Source organism: Synchiropus splendidus, chromosome 14 (assembly GCF_027744825.2).
Source record: "Synchiropus splendidus isolate RoL2022-P1 chromosome 14, RoL_Sspl_1.0, whole genome shotgun sequence".
Lineage (NCBI taxonomy): Eukaryota > Metazoa > Chordata > Actinopteri > Syngnathiformes > Callionymidae > Synchiropus > Synchiropus splendidus.
The window spans coordinates 14,171,584-14,188,603 of record NC_071347.1 but is presented as its reverse complement, the minus strand read 5'-3'; the positions used below and the strand labels follow the sequence as shown (position 1 = coordinate 14,188,603).

Below are 17,020 nucleotides of genomic sequence, written 5' to 3'. Positions count from 1 at the left end.
GATGAATATTAACGACCGCAGATGAATTACGCTGCTGCTCCTGCTGCTGCTGGTGATGATGATGATAATGTGTTTTACGACTCGGGGAGATGGAAAGTGCACACCACAGCACATTCAATACATTTTCGAATAACAACAGAGAACACTGGCAAGGAAGAGTTTATTGTGGTGAAACTTTACAGTGGTGGATGACAGAGAGTCCAAGCAGCAGCTGGTCCTCCAACACGAGTGTTTCACAGTCTGTTACAGGTGACAGATAACAGAGGAAACAGTAGAAAAGAAGCCCAAGAAGTGGCCTCCAGATGCGGGAACCTTGCAGCGGATGATGGCCATCTTAAAAAGTCATCCTGATAAAAGTGATCCCCCACCATTTTTCCTTTTCCCTGTCCTCCCCCTCTTAATCAAATGAGCACTGTGCAGCTGGTGGGGTTGCAGCAAAGAGGGTATGAGTGTGTGTTGAGAGAAGGTGGAGGTGGAGGGGGGGGAGGCTTTGAGGGATGGCGTGAAATTATTGCCTGCTGGTGTATATGTGTCGCTGGGGGAAGCATGGTTGAGTAGGGGGTTGGGCCGGGTTGTGGTGACGGGAGGGTGGTGGTGGGTGGGTTGGGGGGGTATAATGTCATTGCCTGCTGGTGTATCTGTAGTGGGGGCTCATTTAGATTTAGATTGGTTATGTGAGGAGAGAGCTGAAAGGCCAGCTCATGTTTATGCATGAATCCCAAAGCATGCGGCGGTGGTGCAGCCCAGAGTTAAAGAGACAGAGCCCGAATAGATCCAGCCACAGCTCTGCTTTTGACGATAAGGCTCCTGGCTGAAATGACATTTCAATCAGCTTCACATCTGATGGCGGGCGTCACGCAGCACCTCTGCCTCCTTAGCCGGTCCTCAGCCATCCGAAACACGTGAAGTTTGGTGGCCGTCGACTTTTGTTGTGGTGCCCCCCTCCAACCACCACTGAGTCAGATGCAAAGATCCCTCGATTCCTCTCCGTCACACACCGAAAGCGCTCGGTAAATGTCTTTGGAGGAGAGTTTGTTCAGCACTTCATCAGGTATAAAGTGGTTTTTATTTGGAAACGTGGTCCCTATCCATCTTTTAAATGACTTTTTAATGGTCGTCACAGCATCCCAATCAATCATGAGGCAGAGCTAGCCTGCAAGCGAATACACGCTATTTATAATTCCTACATTCGGGCGCAAACCTGATGATCTGGATCCGTGCTGTACTTTACAATGAACAGAGGGAACATGTAAATCTGATTTCCAAGAAACGTGCGCCGTTCTCCGGCGTCTTTACAACGGCGTTCGTGCATCATCCATAACACTAAAAGCTACGTCAGGAACTCATACTTCACACTGGTTTGTGACTGGCTGCCGTCCCCCCTCCCACACACGCGTCTGTACTTTACATCTATAATGAGATACAAATACGCATCAGCGGGACAATGTCTACGCCACGCGTCACTGTGTGAATATTACTCACACTTATTAGCTGGATTATGTTAATCTTTACACCCTCCGCTCACAGACAACAGACCCCGCATGATATGGGGTGGTCACGGCGGAGAGTGTGCGCCGTCCCCAGTGTTTGTGTGTGAGAGTGATTGCTGTGTTGTCAAACTGATCTGCATGTGAAAAGGCAGTCTAATTACATCACTTATGCAAATGCGCGACGCACAGAAGCGTGCGCACGTATACACACCGCTGACAGCTTACTGCTGAGGTCAGAAGCCCGGGGAGAGTTATCCACTTATTGACGGATGCAGGGTGGCATCACCACCTGTCATAGACAGATATGTCCTGACTTAATGCTCACGGGTCTCAGCGGATATGAGGATTCTATACTTGAGATGAATTGGATAAAGAGCATATGGGTCAAACTCACAGTCGACTCAAGCACTTACTCAGTTATTGGAAAGTGTCTGACTGATTACGCTTTCTTTTTTTTTTTGGCCCGAGCCCTGAAACATTGACGGTATCCCTGTTGGGATGATTGATCGAGTCTGACACATTTTAATTACGACCAAATTAAATGAATCGGCTGGCGGACTATAAAACATTGCTGTTTAATAACCAGCGCCTCCATTTGCCATTTTTGCCCGCCTTCATCCAATCCCATTTTGGCTGCCCGCTGCCAAATAACCTCTCTCTATTTAATGATATGCAAATGAATTTTCATGAACCCCGTGATCCCAAGCCATGATTAAACTGAGATGACATTAGCTGCCATGCTACAACCAGCGCCGGTGATTCGGTCTGTCCCTTTTCACCGTCCCTATCGCCACCATCTCGCTGCGAACCCCGACCACAGTCAACTGCTTATATTAATATGTTCATTGTCACTGGTCCCTTATGAATTTTCTTTGTGAGGGCAGACGTTGTGCATACCCTGCAATATCGCAGTGATTACTTTTTCTGGCAGCCGAGCCGCGGCAAACCCTCCTGCCATTGGTTCCCCACTAGCATGTGGTGGCGGCGTAGCAAACACATTGAACCGCAATCTATAATTGTCGCAACACATAAAATCCGACTGAAGATCCCGGTAACCTTCCACTGCCAGTGCTCTCCTCCCACAGTTCCGCTCCAGTCTGTATCCAGCGCCACCTTTGCTGTCGTTTATTGTACTCCATTTGCATAATGAAGCCCAGGCTTAATTAAGATCCCACTGGAGTCTGGAGCCAAGTATGAAGGAAAAAGGAGGAGGCGGTGGGGAGAGAGGGATCCGGCGTTCCATAGCTTATCCGCACGTGTCCAAATCTGAGGCACAATTTAGGTGGTGGGGGGGGAGCGTTGACGAGCGATTAAATCGCTAATTATGATCGGCTGTTAGAATTAGTGTGTGGCTGTTAATTAGCGGCAGACGAGATGCCCAGACAGTTGCCCGCCCCCGATGACTGCGGCGCCCTCCCTGACTGGCAATAGAGAAATACTGTCTGACGCTGGAGATGGTGCCAACGTGGTCCTTCCCTTTAAGAGGCGCAGCATATGCGGAGGGGATATCCCTTTAAGAACATCCCAGGTGTGCGCGTGCTGGTAAGAGGCGCTTCATCATCCTTGTCCTCCCGCTCCCACGGTTCTTCATTAAGCAGAAAATTCCATTTTCTCTTCGCTACTGCATTTTGCTCGAAATTCCTCTTCGCCACATTGTCCTTCCTCTTCACGATCAGGATAAACAATTGGATGTGGGCAACATCTCTGTGGGCACCATGCTGACTTGGCATCGAGAGCGGCGTCTCTATCCGATAAATAAACGGCGGATTGAATAGCCGTTCCGTCCGCCGCCGTTGTCCTAGCTTTTAATAGCATTGTAACAGCTACTAATGGAGCTGGTTGGCGCCTCCCAGTTTGTGTTGGCATGGTGCCACGTCTGTATCGGGTTCCTCCCTTGAGGGTGTGCCAGCGCATCAGTGAAAACATTTAGGGCGCCCCAAACATCTTGCTCACCGGATGGTGATTTGTTTGTCAATGTGTACTTTGGATCGCGTTGGCAGTGTGCCATGTTTGTCTTGCGCCTGTGACTGGATGCCAAGGCTGAATCGCTGGCAACCTCAGCCCGGGCACCCGCCACGGCTTTGTCTGTCCACAGGAACTGTCCCCACCGCCCAATCCAGCGAGGCGATTCTCCTAGCCGCAAATTCGACAGCGTCTCCATCCGCCACAGTCATTGCCATCACGTTTCTTCAAGGCTTCGTGCCCGCCGTTTGGCATATGCCGCCTGAGACGTAGACAAAAACACAAGAACTTCCCGCTGGCATTTCCGTTCGTTAAATCAACAGTCACCTTAAAGTATTTTTTGTTCCCCATTTGGATCTCCGAGATTGTTTGCCGTCACGCGTCAACATCCGAACTGTCCCCTCTGCTGGCATCATCTCCGTTCTCCTCTCCGTTGTCGTCCTTTTCGCCCAGTTGTGCCTGTGCCAAGGTGGCATCGGCGTAGCAGTATGGACGTCTGTTCCTCTTTCTCTTTCTTATTCTCCTCGCCTCTATGCCCATGCCCGCCCCTGCTCAAGTCCTGACTGGATGGCACTGTGCCAACCTGCCACCGCCATCGCTCTCATTTGTAGCTCATCCCTTGGTTGCCCTTCCCCCTGTCTCCCGGTTACATCGCTCTCTTTTCCCATTTCATTCATCCACTTTCTGAATCATTACCCTCTCAGTTAGTCTAAACCGATTGACTAGCAACTTTTAACTTTGCTAAGATTGATGAATCTTGCCGTCGTCGGAGGACATTTTTGGCGCCTGAGGGGATGCCCTGAGTGACTGTCCAGTAGTTCATTAACGCCAGCGCTTACTTATTCCACCGAGGCGAGAGGCAAGACGAAGTGAGTTTGACGAAAACCTGTTGTTTTAATTACCTCTCCGCCACCCCCTCCACGTCTTACACGTCTTGACGAGTCGTGCCCATTTCGCTTGACTCTACACGAGCACAAACAGCAACACAACGGATGCGATTATCAGTAAAGTCGATTGCGAGTCATTGACCTTACCCACTTTACCAAGATGACCCTCGCGCTCTCATTTTTCTTTCTTCGCCCCCTCCCTTTTAAAATACCCAGTATCAAACAAAAGCTGCGCGTGGCGCTGAAGCTATTAAGCAAATACTCATTAGTACACAAACATAATGAATATGTAAATGGGGTGAGTAATTTATGCATGGGCTGAGAGACTTGTTCTCTTTTTAATCCTCCTTTGTATTCTATTTATACACCCCATTTCCTTAAAACTTCTCCTAAATTTTCTTTCTTGTTGGACCCCTTCCTGTGCTAAACACCAAAAGGGATCTTATTTTGACCATAACACTTTTCCTGTTATTAAATTGTACCCCTTTCTTTCAGCCTTTAGTTTGTTTCTCCCTTCTCACAGTCTGTGCTCTTCATAACAGCCCTTGCAGTGACACATTAAACTAACAACCGAGTGTTTGAACAAGGTTTGTCTTCCAGGAATACTGAACAATTGAGCTCCTAATTCACGTCCGCACTCCACTGTATTTTCTCTCTTTGTTGATCTTGATGTGTGGTCCAAAATGTGTGTTAAATTGAAGTGCGCCTTGATGGACGACGTGACGCCTGTTCCTTTCTACGATAAACACCTATAACGCGGTAGCTCCCTTGGCAATCACCATAGCAACAAACCACCGAACCCACGTGAGTTGCATAATAAGATGTTCCCCAAGACCACAGACCATAAAGCGGTGACAAACTATACACCGCGGCTCAAGATGTGATCCGGAAAACAATTCAAATGTCAAACTTCACCTTCGACTCGGCCGATATTTATACGTCAATAAGCTTGCGTGGCACAACACACACTCTCATATGCAACTTCTCTGTCTCTCCAGATCTTAACAGGTGCTGATGAGCCGCAGTCAATGATTGTAATGAGCTATTGATCACCGTGGGAAAACAGAGGGACAGAGAGGAGTGAGGGAGGCAGAGGGAAAGCAAAGGACACGCAAACAGAGAGGTGGACTGCTTCTGGGGGAGAAAAAAAAAAACTTAAGATGAACTCAATGGAGGCTTGAGACAGAGCATCAATACTCGCTTGAATCAAGTCCTGGTCTACTATTGTTGAAATGATGCCTGTGGTCCAGGCAGCTCAGACGTGCCTGGGTGTGTTGCCGACCTAGTCAGGATGACCGTGCAGACATGCTTGTCATGACCAAGTCAGGATGCCAGCATATGGCACTGACGCAGTATCTCTATTTTCTTCTTTTTGTGCTGTGTGCTTGGAGAGGAGGCAGACAGCTTTAGGGAAGGGGGAGGTGCGTTTTGTGTGTGTGTGTGTCGTGTGTGTTGGCTGGCGCTTCAGATAATGAAATGCAGCAGGGAACAAAGAACTGGGGGCCCCTATACTCGGGGCTGCAGCTTCATTTTTACTGCCGTCAGTCTATGATTCTTCCAGCCCTCTTTCTTGTGTCCATGTACGCATGTGTGTTTATGTTTTTGTGAGCAGGTTGTTGTGTGTTCCTGTGTCCCCTCCTCCTCCTCCTCCTGTTAGTATTCTGCATGGCGGATCCCCCTAATGTAATAACTGTGTCTGCATGTCTAATTTACAGCAGGAGAGAGTAAATAGCCTGTGGTTAATTACAGTACGTGAGCATATGTGTGCGTGTGTGTGTGTGTGTGTGTGTGCGAGCTTGTGTGTGGACATGCGCGTGGGTGTGTCAGAATGATTTATGAGTTGCAAATAGCTACACCAGTGGCCCGTTTCTCCTCACTTAGTTTTTAATCTGTCTTTCCATTAATTTTCCCAGAGACGTTATTATGGTTTTAAAACTGCACGCACCTGCATGTGCACGAATGTGTTCCTGAGACAGAGAGCTGGACACTTATTTTTTTGTTTTTTTAGAATCAAGGCCGTACACACACCTGAGCTGCTCCTTTACCGCTCGACGACTTCCTATTTTTTTTTCCACCTTCCGGTGCTTCATTCACTCTCTTCATTGAGAGTCACAATGAACAGAGATCTTTATTGACAGTACACGCTAGAACATGGAAACAGCAGGTCAATCCGTTTAGCCCAAGGGCCGATACACCAATTCACCAATTTGTCAGTGTTAGTTTGAGAGAGAAAAGCAGCTAATCTCTCCTCTCTGCTCTCTATTGATCACACACTTAGACTCCACTTCTCTGTCTAAACACTATTGATTCTCTCTCTCTCTCAATCTCACCCTCTCTCTCCCCGTTTCTGACCTGCTCTCCATACGTGCAACAGCTCTCAACACAACTTTCTGCCATTTCCTCAGACACCTCCACAGGAAGTCCAATCCTAATACACATGTCTATCGTGGATGTGTCACAGAAGGCAGTTCGACATGGACAGAAAAGTAATTACTTAAATCGGCGCTTGGAGCGTCTGTAATGAGACACATCAACCCGACAAGAAAATATAGAGTTTGCTACCCAAGTGTCTCAAATTACCCGTCCCTGCTGTGCACTCTCAAAGGCATCTGTTTGGTCTCATTAAAAAAAAAAAAAAAGCCACCTCTCTGCAATGTGAATGCGCTTCATGATTAAAAGAGAAATCAAGGCTTGGTGGCTGCGTTTGGCTTTGTTTTCCAGCGTGACATCACAGGGTTCACATTAAAAGAATCACATTTGGCCAAGATGAAGGCGACTCACCCCCATTTGATCATATTCGGATTAGCGAAGGGGGGGGGGAGATTATGGATAATCCTTTATCTGTCTCACAGGTACGGCAGCGAAGTGGATGGAAAGGAAAAGATGAAATAGCAATACTGAAACAGTGCTTTTTAGACAATAAAGCATCGTGATGGTTCACTGCTCATGAGTTAAATCAAACCCCCAGGGGCAAGAGAGTTGCCAGGCTACTTTTAGTAGAGTAGTAGATCTTGGCACAGAGGGATTAAAGTAGCGGACGCCATCTAAGTCACGTGTTGAGATCTGCCTCTCACTGGCACCCTTGCTCTGAAACGCCATGCCATGACGTGAGAATTGGGTTGAGCTACAAACAGCCTCCTCCACCTTGGCCTCTCTGGATCATCTCCCCTCGACACACCCATCCTCTCCATGTCCACCTTTAAGACATCCCAGAACCTCATTGGTTGCCCTCATCCCTTTCCCTCCCTCTCAAATACTCTTCACTCATCCCTGTTTACACATGCGTTTTCTGATATTCGATTTGGCCCCATGTATTTCCCCTGTCTTCAGTGACCACATTGGCATCGTGGACATGCTTTTCAATGGACAACCACAGCGTTCCTGCCTTCGTCGCTGAAATAGATTAAATAAATGCAGAGACGGCGTGATTGCTGATCTGGTCTCCTGTCTGTGTTGGTGTCAGCTTTCCTGGGCTGCAGAGGTGACGCTTTTGAGGGGAGGCATTGCCTTTATGCATTTTAGTGGGGTGAGGCCACCTCTATATATGACTTTTAAAATTGGATATCAAAGCATTTTGAGGAGCCTAAACACATATACATACGTGTGTTTGTATAATGAAACTGAAGGCAAACAACGTACTGAAGTGACAATGTTTAAATGGAGATATATTTCACAGTGATCGCTCTAACAAAAACAATCCTACTATTGTTATTCTTCTATTTATATTTAAAAATTAAAATTAAATCATTAAAAATGATATTTTGGCTTTCTTAAATCTCTGATATGATTCAGCGAGATGTCTAGCGAGTGGTTTGTGACGCCATATATGTAGTTTGTGCCACCATGTGGACGCATATTTTTTTTGTTTCAACCAACATTACGTTGCTTGGAGGAAGCCTGGACAGTATATCCGCTTGATGTGATTCTGACGAGGTCAAAAGTAAAATAAAAGATCGATTTTTTTTGGCTATTTTAATGTCCAATTTATATTAATGGTGTTTGCAGTGTGGGGTTTATTAATGGTGTTTACACAGTAAATCCCAGCTGAAAACCGAGACGTTCGCTTGCGGAATCCGAATCGAATTTATTTGACTCTACCGCCCCCTACTGGCACATATCAGTAATTGCATGCTGCAGGTTACAAAACTCCGGCTTGTGTAACATGAAATGTGCTGTTTGGTAACCGGTACTGTCGGCGTGGTAGCAGCCGTACCGTGCAGTGGCACATATGCCTTTTAACGTAGGTTATTTGTCAGTGTCATCGTTTAAAATAAGGTGTCGATAGAGTCACCTTTGACTGGGACATGTCTTCTCCGGGCGACAGCAAAGCGGAGGTGAGGAAGCTGCTGAGGGAAGTGCTGGTGGGTCGAGAGGATCCGGACGGCTTCTTCGCGATGTGCGTCTCCCTTCTGGGGCACCAGGAGACCCGCTCCCACTTCCTGACCCTGGTCCAACCGCTGAGCTCGGCCAACAGGAGTCTCCACGCCAGCCTCGCCTCCATCTACGAGGAATACTTTTCTCAGGTTAGTTCGGCGTTTGCGAGTGAGTAAGTACTCAACTAGAAGTACGGTTATAAAACATTTTTTCTAACTTGTTGCCCAAAATTAAATAAGGTTTAGGCGGCATCACTTACACTAGTTAGCTTGTTAGCATGTCACGCTATAGCTTTGACCCATCAGCATTCAGTGACTGTACATTTATTGTTCAGTTTAACAGGTATTCGTTACTATCAACAAGTGTTTAAAGTGTTTACGTTTAATAAAAAGTACAGTTCGAGAACACACCTGAGTTCGCCTCCAGGGAACCATGTTCTGCGCTCTAGCGCCCTCACCAGGCCGTCAGTGGAACACAAACAGCTGCCATGACGTTTCCGCTCTCAAACGTTCTTTCTTAGTATAAATAGATCACAATTTTACATTACGGATTATTGATACGTTTTTTTAATAGTTAATAGTTTTTAGTTCATTTTAAATGTGCAACTTATTTTAAGTTTTTACTGTATTTAATGCAATGTAGAACTCGTATGACATCATACATACAGGTCTCTTTAGTACTTTTTGTGAGTGTTCTGTTGTGCTTTTAGAATGTTTGAGCCTTTTCAGTGCCGCAGCGCTCATTCTAAAGAATGTTGTTGACGGTGTTTGTCATGTTGGGCTGTTGTTGTTGTATGTGGAAAGCATTATTAGCCACTCCAGTGTTGATAACATCTTGAACTACGTTTAGAACAGATAGGAAATAGGACATATGTTGTGTTTTGTGTTTGTAGTCGACATAAAGGAACATAAATTCTGTATTATTACATCAATGTTAAAAATGGTAACTCTATTGACAGCCCTGTATGTTGTAGATATTTTACTCATTGAAAGGTTAATGTCTTGTTTTTGTCAATTATAGTCGGATAAAGCTCTGGATGAAGAGCTGGATGCAGAACTGGAACTCGCGCTGACTCTTTCTCTAGCTGATGTTCAGCCACAGCCAACACCGACCCAACAATCCAAACCTCAGCACCAGAAGGGACTTGACCATACATGGCCCACGAGCAGCCAGCGGGGACCAGAACCGTTTCAGTCATTGACACAAAGTTGCAGATCTGCTCTTCAGAAGAACCGGCCCTGCGAAGCAAACAGGCATCAGACAGCAGAACCAAATCGGAGTCGCTCTGTGTCCACCTCACCAGATCAGCAGGTCCTGAGCAGTGACAAGGAAGAGCTGGACCACAAACCGAAGCGCTCCAAGAATCGACGCCAGCGACGTAAAGCAGCGGCTCACCAGCATGTCGTTGGTTTACTGTGCTCTCCTTCTGCGACTCCTCCTGTTCTGCTGTGGTTCCGCCGGGACCTCAGACTTTGTGACAACCCTGCTCTCATCGGATCACTGCAGGCAGGTGCACCGGTCATACCTGTCTTCATCTGGAGCCCAGAAGAGGAGGAGGGCCCTGGGATCACTGTTGCAGTGGGTGGAGCTTGTAAGTCTGAACCCTTAGCTGCATCTTGAATTAGCTTCCACGTTCATGATTGTGCTTGTAAACAGGTAAATACTGGCTGCATCAAGCTCTGTCCTGCTTGTGCTCCTCCTTGGAGCGGCTCGGCAGCCGTCTGGTGTTTTCAAAGGCCGATGCCAGTGGTTCTGGAGCATCTCTGAAGGAGCTAGCGAAGGAGACAGGAGCAAGGACGGTGATGGCGAACGCGCTTTATGAACCGTGGCTGAAAGACAGAGATGACTTGGTGGCGTCAGCCCTGCAGGAGGACGGGGTCATGCTGAAGATGTTCCACTCCTACTGTCTGAGGGATCCTTATTCTGTCAGCACAGTGGGGGTGGGCTTACGAGGTCAGTGTTGGCAGACTGACAAAACTAATAATACTGCTTCATATCAACTTAACATAAGCGCCATATATTTAATCTGTCCCATAAATTCCCTCCTCTGTCACATAGGAATCGGCTCTGTGTCTCACTTCATGAGCTGCTGCAGGCAGAACCCGGGGTCACCACTGGGGACGCCACTGGATGCACCTGAGTCTGTGCCCACCTCCAAGCACTGGCCCCAGGGCGTTTCGCTGGAGCAGCTAAAACTGGCTCGCATGCCTCGCAGGAAAGATGGCACCACGGTAAACTGTCCGCCCCCTCCGCCTTTTCTTCTGGTTTGTTTTTAAATCTCCCTCTTTCCTCTCAGATTGACTGGGCGGCCAACATCCGTAAATCCTGGGACTTCAGCGAAGACGGCGCTCATGCCCGACTGGAAGCTTTTCTGCATGATGGTGAGTGACCTGTCTCACACATGGGTACTGAAGGTTAATGTTCCAACATGGTTTCAGGTGTGTACAAGTATGACAAGGAGTCTGGAAGAGCAGACGCTCCCAACACCAGCTCTCTGTCCCCGTACCTGCACTTCGGTCAGCTCAGTCCTCGCTGGCTGTTGTGGGATGCCAAAGGGGCTCGCTGTCGACCCCTGAAATTTCAGCGCAAACTGGCATGGAGAGATTTGGCATACTGGCAGCTGATTCTTTTCCCAGACCTGCCCTGGGAATCCCTCCGACCGCCATACAAGGTATAATAAGCTGCAAGCCTGTAAATCCTGTGGATAACAACAGGCGCTGTCGTCCCCAGTCTCTCCGCTGGAGCACAGAGCGGAAGCACCTGAAGGCTTGGCAGAGGGGTCGCACTGGTTACCCGCTGGTGGACGCTGCCATGAGGCAGCTGTGGCTGTCTGGCTGGATGAACAACTACATGAGACACGTGGTGGCGTCTTTCCTGATCGCATATCTGCATCTGCCGTGGCAGGAGGGCTACCGCTGGTTCCAGGTGAGAGGAAACAGCTGGTGATATGGTCCCAAACGGGAACCGGGGTTCAACTTACTAAGTGGTTGTGAAGCAACAATATGAATGGCTTGTGCACAGGACACTCTGGTTGATGCAGATGTCGCCATCGATGCCATGATGTGGCAGAATGGCGGCATGTGCGGTTTGGATCACTGGAACTTTGTCATGCACCCGGTGGACGCCGCAATGACCTGCGACCCGTACGGCACCTTCGTGAGGAAGTGGTGTCCGGAACTGGCGGATCTGCCCGACGAGCTCATTCACCAGCCATGGAAGTGTCCCGCCTCCATGCTCCGACGCGCCGGTGATGACGGGTTCAGTGGAATAGAAGAGGTTAATACAGCAAAAGCTCATGCCGTATTATTTTCTCAGGTGTGGTGTTGGGCCAGAACTATCCGGAGAGAGTGGTGACGGACCTGGAGGGGAGGCGGACGCAGTCGTTGCAGGATGTGGCTCTGGTCCGGAAGCGCTTCTCCAAATACGTGGACAAGAGGACGGGCTGCGACCTGGTGCCGCTTCCCCCGCGCCTGGTCTCCGAAGCCCTGGGTTTATCTCGTATAGTGGAGTCGGACAGCTTCCTCCTGCCTCTCATCACGCGCATGGAGTTCAAGCATCAGCTGGACGATCCGGACGGGGACGCCGCATCCAACCCGTACAACGCCGTCCTGAAGGGATACGTGAGCCGGAAGAGAGACGAGACCATCGCGTTCATGAACGAGAGGGACTTCACTGCCAGCGTGATGCACGAAGGGGCACAGAGGAGGGAGAGACTGGAGGGCGACCTCCGCAGGCTGGAGGGACTTCCTCCACCTCCTGCTGCACGAGGGAGAGCCAGAAGAACCCCCACCACCAAAGACAGATTCTCCATTGTACCGGGAGGAGCCGTGTCTTCCCACAGGTGACATGAAGGGACAACAGCCTTTTTGTTTACATTACTGACTGTTTACCATTTATTTTTTAAAGCTGTGAGCCTGACTATAATAGAGCGTCTGGCATATTTGGGTTTGGGGCAAACATGGATTGCTTGGTTTCCCTTACCTACTCCGGTTTCCTCCCACAGTCCAAAATCGTACAGAGGTGCCTCTCAGTTGTCTGTAGGTCTATGAGGGACCTGTCAATCACTGCCTCGCTTTATGCAGCTAGAATGGAATTAGGCTAACAACACCCTCGAAGCCCTTGAAGAACAGGCTCAGACCTTCCTGGTGCTATTTATCTACCTCAAAGTAAGTTAAGAGTTTAAGAGTCTGGAAGATCACTGGACTAGTCTTGTCAGGAAAAGTGGATTCAAACATTCTGGTTGACGAATATTCATGACAATAATGGTGTTGGAGTGATACGTAAGTGTTGTAAACCAATAAAGAGTTTTTTCCCAGGAACAGTTGGAGTGAAATCTGTTCATACTAATAAGCAATAACATTACGACCACCTGTCTTAAGTCACCCCAAAATGCAGCAAGTGAAGAGAATTAAAGACAAGAAAGGCACAATATTTTCAGATGTTTATTGACCTTTGTCTGCAGTGCAAATGTCACACATGCAGTATTGACCAACATCAATCATGCCATCAAAAACAAAGTGCAAATCTAACCGACTTTTTTTTTTTTTCGTACCAACTAAAATACTGAGGAACGAGTCAGTGACCTGGATCTCCACAAGAAGAGGCCAGTGACTTATTTTCTTGGTTTTGTCCAGTAGTCGAGGGGTTTTCAAAATTCACAGTTCTATTTCTGGTCCGCCTGCTGAGTTTTCTCGTGGCTTATCGCGGCAGACACTTTTGTAGAGGCGATGGAGAGTAAAGGTCTGGGGCGGCAAAGTTAGTCCTCGATGGAGCGGATGTATCTCTCGTATGCAGCTTCGTCCATGAGCGAGTCGAGCTCAGCGGGATTAGCAATGGTCATCTTCATTAACCAACCTGCGAGGAGGACAGTAAGTAAATAAAGTGTAACACTGTACAGTGAAATTGGAAGTTGCCGATGACGTTAGAGATAATTTATTTTCGTTAACGTCCTTGGTTGCCCACTAGATGGCAGCAATTCAATGTATAAGTCGCAAATGTTTTATTACACTTTCACTGAAAAACTGAAGTGACATGTTGCTACACAGGGTATTGATTTGTATCATTATTCAGTAGTCACAAAACTTATTTTGAGGAAAAACAAGTATATATATATATATATATATATATATATATATATATATATATATATATATTTATACAACTCAGGTGGAGTGACTCAGGTACAGCAGGGTAATAAATGAGAAGAGAATAATAATAATCTAAAGGAGGTGTGTTTCTCTCGTCAAAGAAATGGCGCCAAACTTAACCAGTCTCACCATCTTTGTAGCAGGACTTGTTGACCAGACCAGGTTTGTCCTCCAGGAGTGTGTTGATTTCTACAACTTCTCCTGTGAGAGGCGAGTACAGCTCGCTGGCTGCCTTCACGCTTTCTAGAGCTCCGAACTCATCTGGATGGGAAAAAACATGACAGGGATTAATCCAGGGACAATGGGGAAACACTTGGACGTCTTTCACAAGTTAAAACATAAGTTGATTGGATGGTCTGTGCATTCTAGAGAGGACCTAACAAAAAGGTAGAAGACCTGTTACCGCCACACAATGCTCGCCCAGTCCAATGATCAAAGTTGCTATCACAGCTTCTCCTCTTTTGATGTGTTATAGGACGTTACATCTGAACTCTCACTCCCATTTCACAGAGATGAACTCTTCCACTACTGCAGGCCCAGAAAGCAACTGATCAAGGGCCTGAGTTTTTTAGTAGACACTTCATCTACTGCATGTATGAAGAGGTTATTTCCATGTTAAGCTGCGTCGCTGTTTAACAACTCCACCTAACCAAGAATTCCAGTTTTGTTCTGTGAAACATTGATGTCGACATATTACTACTTATAATATGTTGACATTGCTCTTCACCTTTCTTTAATTCTATTATGCAATACGTTACAAGTTTTTAGTGATATAATACTGAATGTTTTTTTTTTTAAAGGTTACATGAAGAAACACACTAAATAGTGACAAAACAAAAAGATTGACATCCAACTATGATCTAAGAGGCCAACAGATCCCTCTGCTGAGAAGCTCCCTGTTGGAATGACACCGTTACCTTGCTGAGCCAGCTGTGTCCCCACCTCTGGAAGTCCACAGTAGACCACGTCTCCCAGAGCCTCCTAGAAGAACCGGAGAAGAGGTGAAAGGTCAGCGGGAGACGCGCATCACCACGCGAACGTCGCTGTTTACTTGTGCAAAGTTGCTGATGCCAACTGTCCCCAGTCCATCATCTTCTACTCGGACCCATTCGTGCTTATCCGTGAATTTAAGAGCTACAAGGAAGAACAAAGGTTACTTAGGACACAAAACGACACTGCTGTTACGTTTTCTATTTTCACTACTGAATTCGGAAAAACAGGCAGCAGCTTTGGTGCCCTCTAACTAGCCTGCCCCGTTAGCTTACAAGCATTATTTAAACACAATAAAACAAGGATATATACCTGCTGAAAATCTACAAGATGTTGCTAAAGTTCTTCTCAAATATGGATGTGGACCCAGCCGCGACGAGATACGTGGGACTGAGCGACTTATGAGGGGCAAAACAGTAGAAAAGTTAGAAGTCATGCAGCGCAGTAGACCACAGGCGGCCATTGTTCTTCTTCTCTTCAGTCAATGTCAGCTGACTCACCGTCATAAATGCACGTTCACGCCACCTGATGGACGGATATGATAACGATCACCTTTTCAAAAACATTTTTGATTGAAAATTATATTTCCCTGTGTATACATATTTTCATCAATCATGCCATAAATGGCAAAAAAGAAACCGTCGGTTGTATATTAAGTACGATAATAAATATTAACGATAGGAAATGCAATGGCCTTTTATCTGTATGATGATGTAACATGTTTTTTATGACCTGCTTTTTCAGTTGCGCTCATGCTTTTTCTTTTGACTGAATTTCCTTACAGGGAAATGTAACACTTCTGTTTAATCTTATCTTAAAGTTCGCAGTCTTTGCTCTAGTTCCTGTGGTCAAAGTTGAATGAGCAAAGATAAAAAACAACAATCTATATCATGAACATGAATTAAAACATCCATAAATGGTCAGGAAAAGTGTATACTGTGTGGCAATTAACCTGAAGACCTACGATAATGTGCTAACAGTGGAAATATGATTGACGTGTCAACAAATTATTCACTCATTTTGGTCCTGTGAGAGATTAGATGCGATGATTCATGAGCCTTTGGCGGTAACCACATTCTAGTTGAAAGGTGATGGACACTGTGGCAGTGAGAAACAGCTACAGTACATATCACAATATGAGGAAATTAGTACTTTGAATTTCGACTCCTTTCGAATTATTTTCACCTTCACCTTCACCTTCTTCTGCTGCTGCTTATCCGGGGTCGGGTCGCGGAGGCAGCATTCTGAGCAAGGAAGCCCAAACTTCCCGATCTGCACAAACCTCCTCCAGCTCTTCCCGGGGGATCCCGAGGCGTTCCCAGGCCAGACCGGAGACATAATCTCCCCAGCGACTCCTGGGTCTTCCCCGGGGTCTCCTCCCGGTAGGACATGCCCGGAACACCCCCCCAGGGAGGCGTCCAGGGGGCATCCGGATCAGATGCCCGAGCCACCTCAGCTGGTTCCTCTGGATGTGGAGGAGCAGCGGCTCCACCCCGAGCTCCTCTCGGATGACCGAACTCCTCACCCTATCTCTAAGGGTGCGCCCAGACACCCTGTGGAGGAAACTCATCTCAGCCGCTTGTATCCGCGATCTCATCCTTTCGGTCATTACCCAAAGCTCGTGACCATAGGTGAGAGTGGGAACGTAGATCGATCGGTAAATCCAGAGCTTCGTCTTGTGACTCAGCTCCCTCTTCACCTCATCCTCCCTCATCACTGCTGCCGCTGCACCAACCTGTCTATCAATCTCACGGTCCCCTTTTCCCTCACTCGAAAACAAGACCTCGAGATACTTAAACTCCACCACTTGGGGCAAGAACTCTCCACCGACCCGGAGAGAGCAAACCACCTTATTCCGGTCGAGTCGAATTATTTTATATATAATATTGGTTTCGGTGTCACACGGTGTGTTACAGTTCATAGTTTACATAAAAAAGTGCTTGGGAAACACGTCCCATTTTCTTTATCAAATACTATTTCAGTCTGTCAATTGAAGATATCACATGAGTCCAGAGTATTTTTTAGGAGCACACTTGGCAACCGCTAAAGTAATTTAAGAATCACTCAGGACTTTTGCATTAATAATTTATTATCAATTGATAAGGTGCTTCTTTGTTTTATGTTCATCTTTCTATTATTCGATACATCGTTAAAACGCTAGAAGAACAGT

At 47.0% G+C, this 17,020-nt stretch overlaps 3 protein-coding genes across 4 annotated transcripts in view; 1 reads left to right on the top strand and 2 right to left on the bottom strand.

Annotated features, from left to right (window-relative positions):
• gtf3c6 (general transcription factor IIIC, polypeptide 6, alpha) overlaps positions 1-9,199 on the bottom strand; it is a 34,535-nt gene extending 25,336 nt beyond the window's left edge. The window contains exons 1-2 of the mRNA XM_053886887.1: positions 9,124-9,199; positions 8,631-8,840 (exon numbers count right to left, since the gene is read on the bottom strand). The gene's annotated coding sequence lies outside the window, so the exon portion shown is untranslated. The remainder of the gene's footprint in view (positions 1-8,630; positions 8,841-9,123) is intronic.
• si:ch1073-390k14.1 (deoxyribodipyrimidine photo-lyase) lies at positions 8,474-13,091 on the top strand. 2 transcript variants are annotated; one of them, XM_053886884.1, is made up of 10 exons: positions 8,486-8,579; positions 8,664-8,862; positions 9,734-10,304; positions 10,370-10,666; positions 10,772-10,944; positions 11,010-11,094; positions 11,152-11,384; positions 11,444-11,638; positions 11,735-11,960; positions 12,029-13,091. In XM_053886884.1, exons 2-10 carry the CDS (start codon positions 8,734-8,736, stop codon positions 12,556-12,558), a joined length of 2,439 nt encoding a protein of 812 aa, XP_053742859.1. In that variant the 5' UTR covers positions 8,486-8,579; positions 8,664-8,733; the 3' UTR covers positions 12,559-13,091. The 2 variants fall into 2 exon arrangements, with proteins under 2 accessions (XP_053742858.1, XP_053742859.1); XM_053886883.1 differs by having other exon boundaries at positions 8,474-8,862.
• A 51-nt stretch (positions 13,092-13,142) lies between these two features.
• On the bottom strand, positions 13,143-15,325 carry LOC128771436 (glycine cleavage system H protein, mitochondrial-like). The gene is made up of 5 exons (XM_053886885.1): positions 15,163-15,325; positions 14,912-14,994; positions 14,778-14,841; positions 13,990-14,121; positions 13,143-13,567 (listed from the first exon to the last, which is right to left on the bottom strand). Exons 1-5 carry the CDS (start codon positions 15,311-15,313, stop codon positions 13,470-13,472), a joined length of 528 nt encoding a protein of 175 aa, XP_053742860.1. The 5' UTR covers positions 15,314-15,325; the 3' UTR covers positions 13,143-13,469.
• Positions 15,326-17,020: the final 1,695 nt, after the last annotated feature.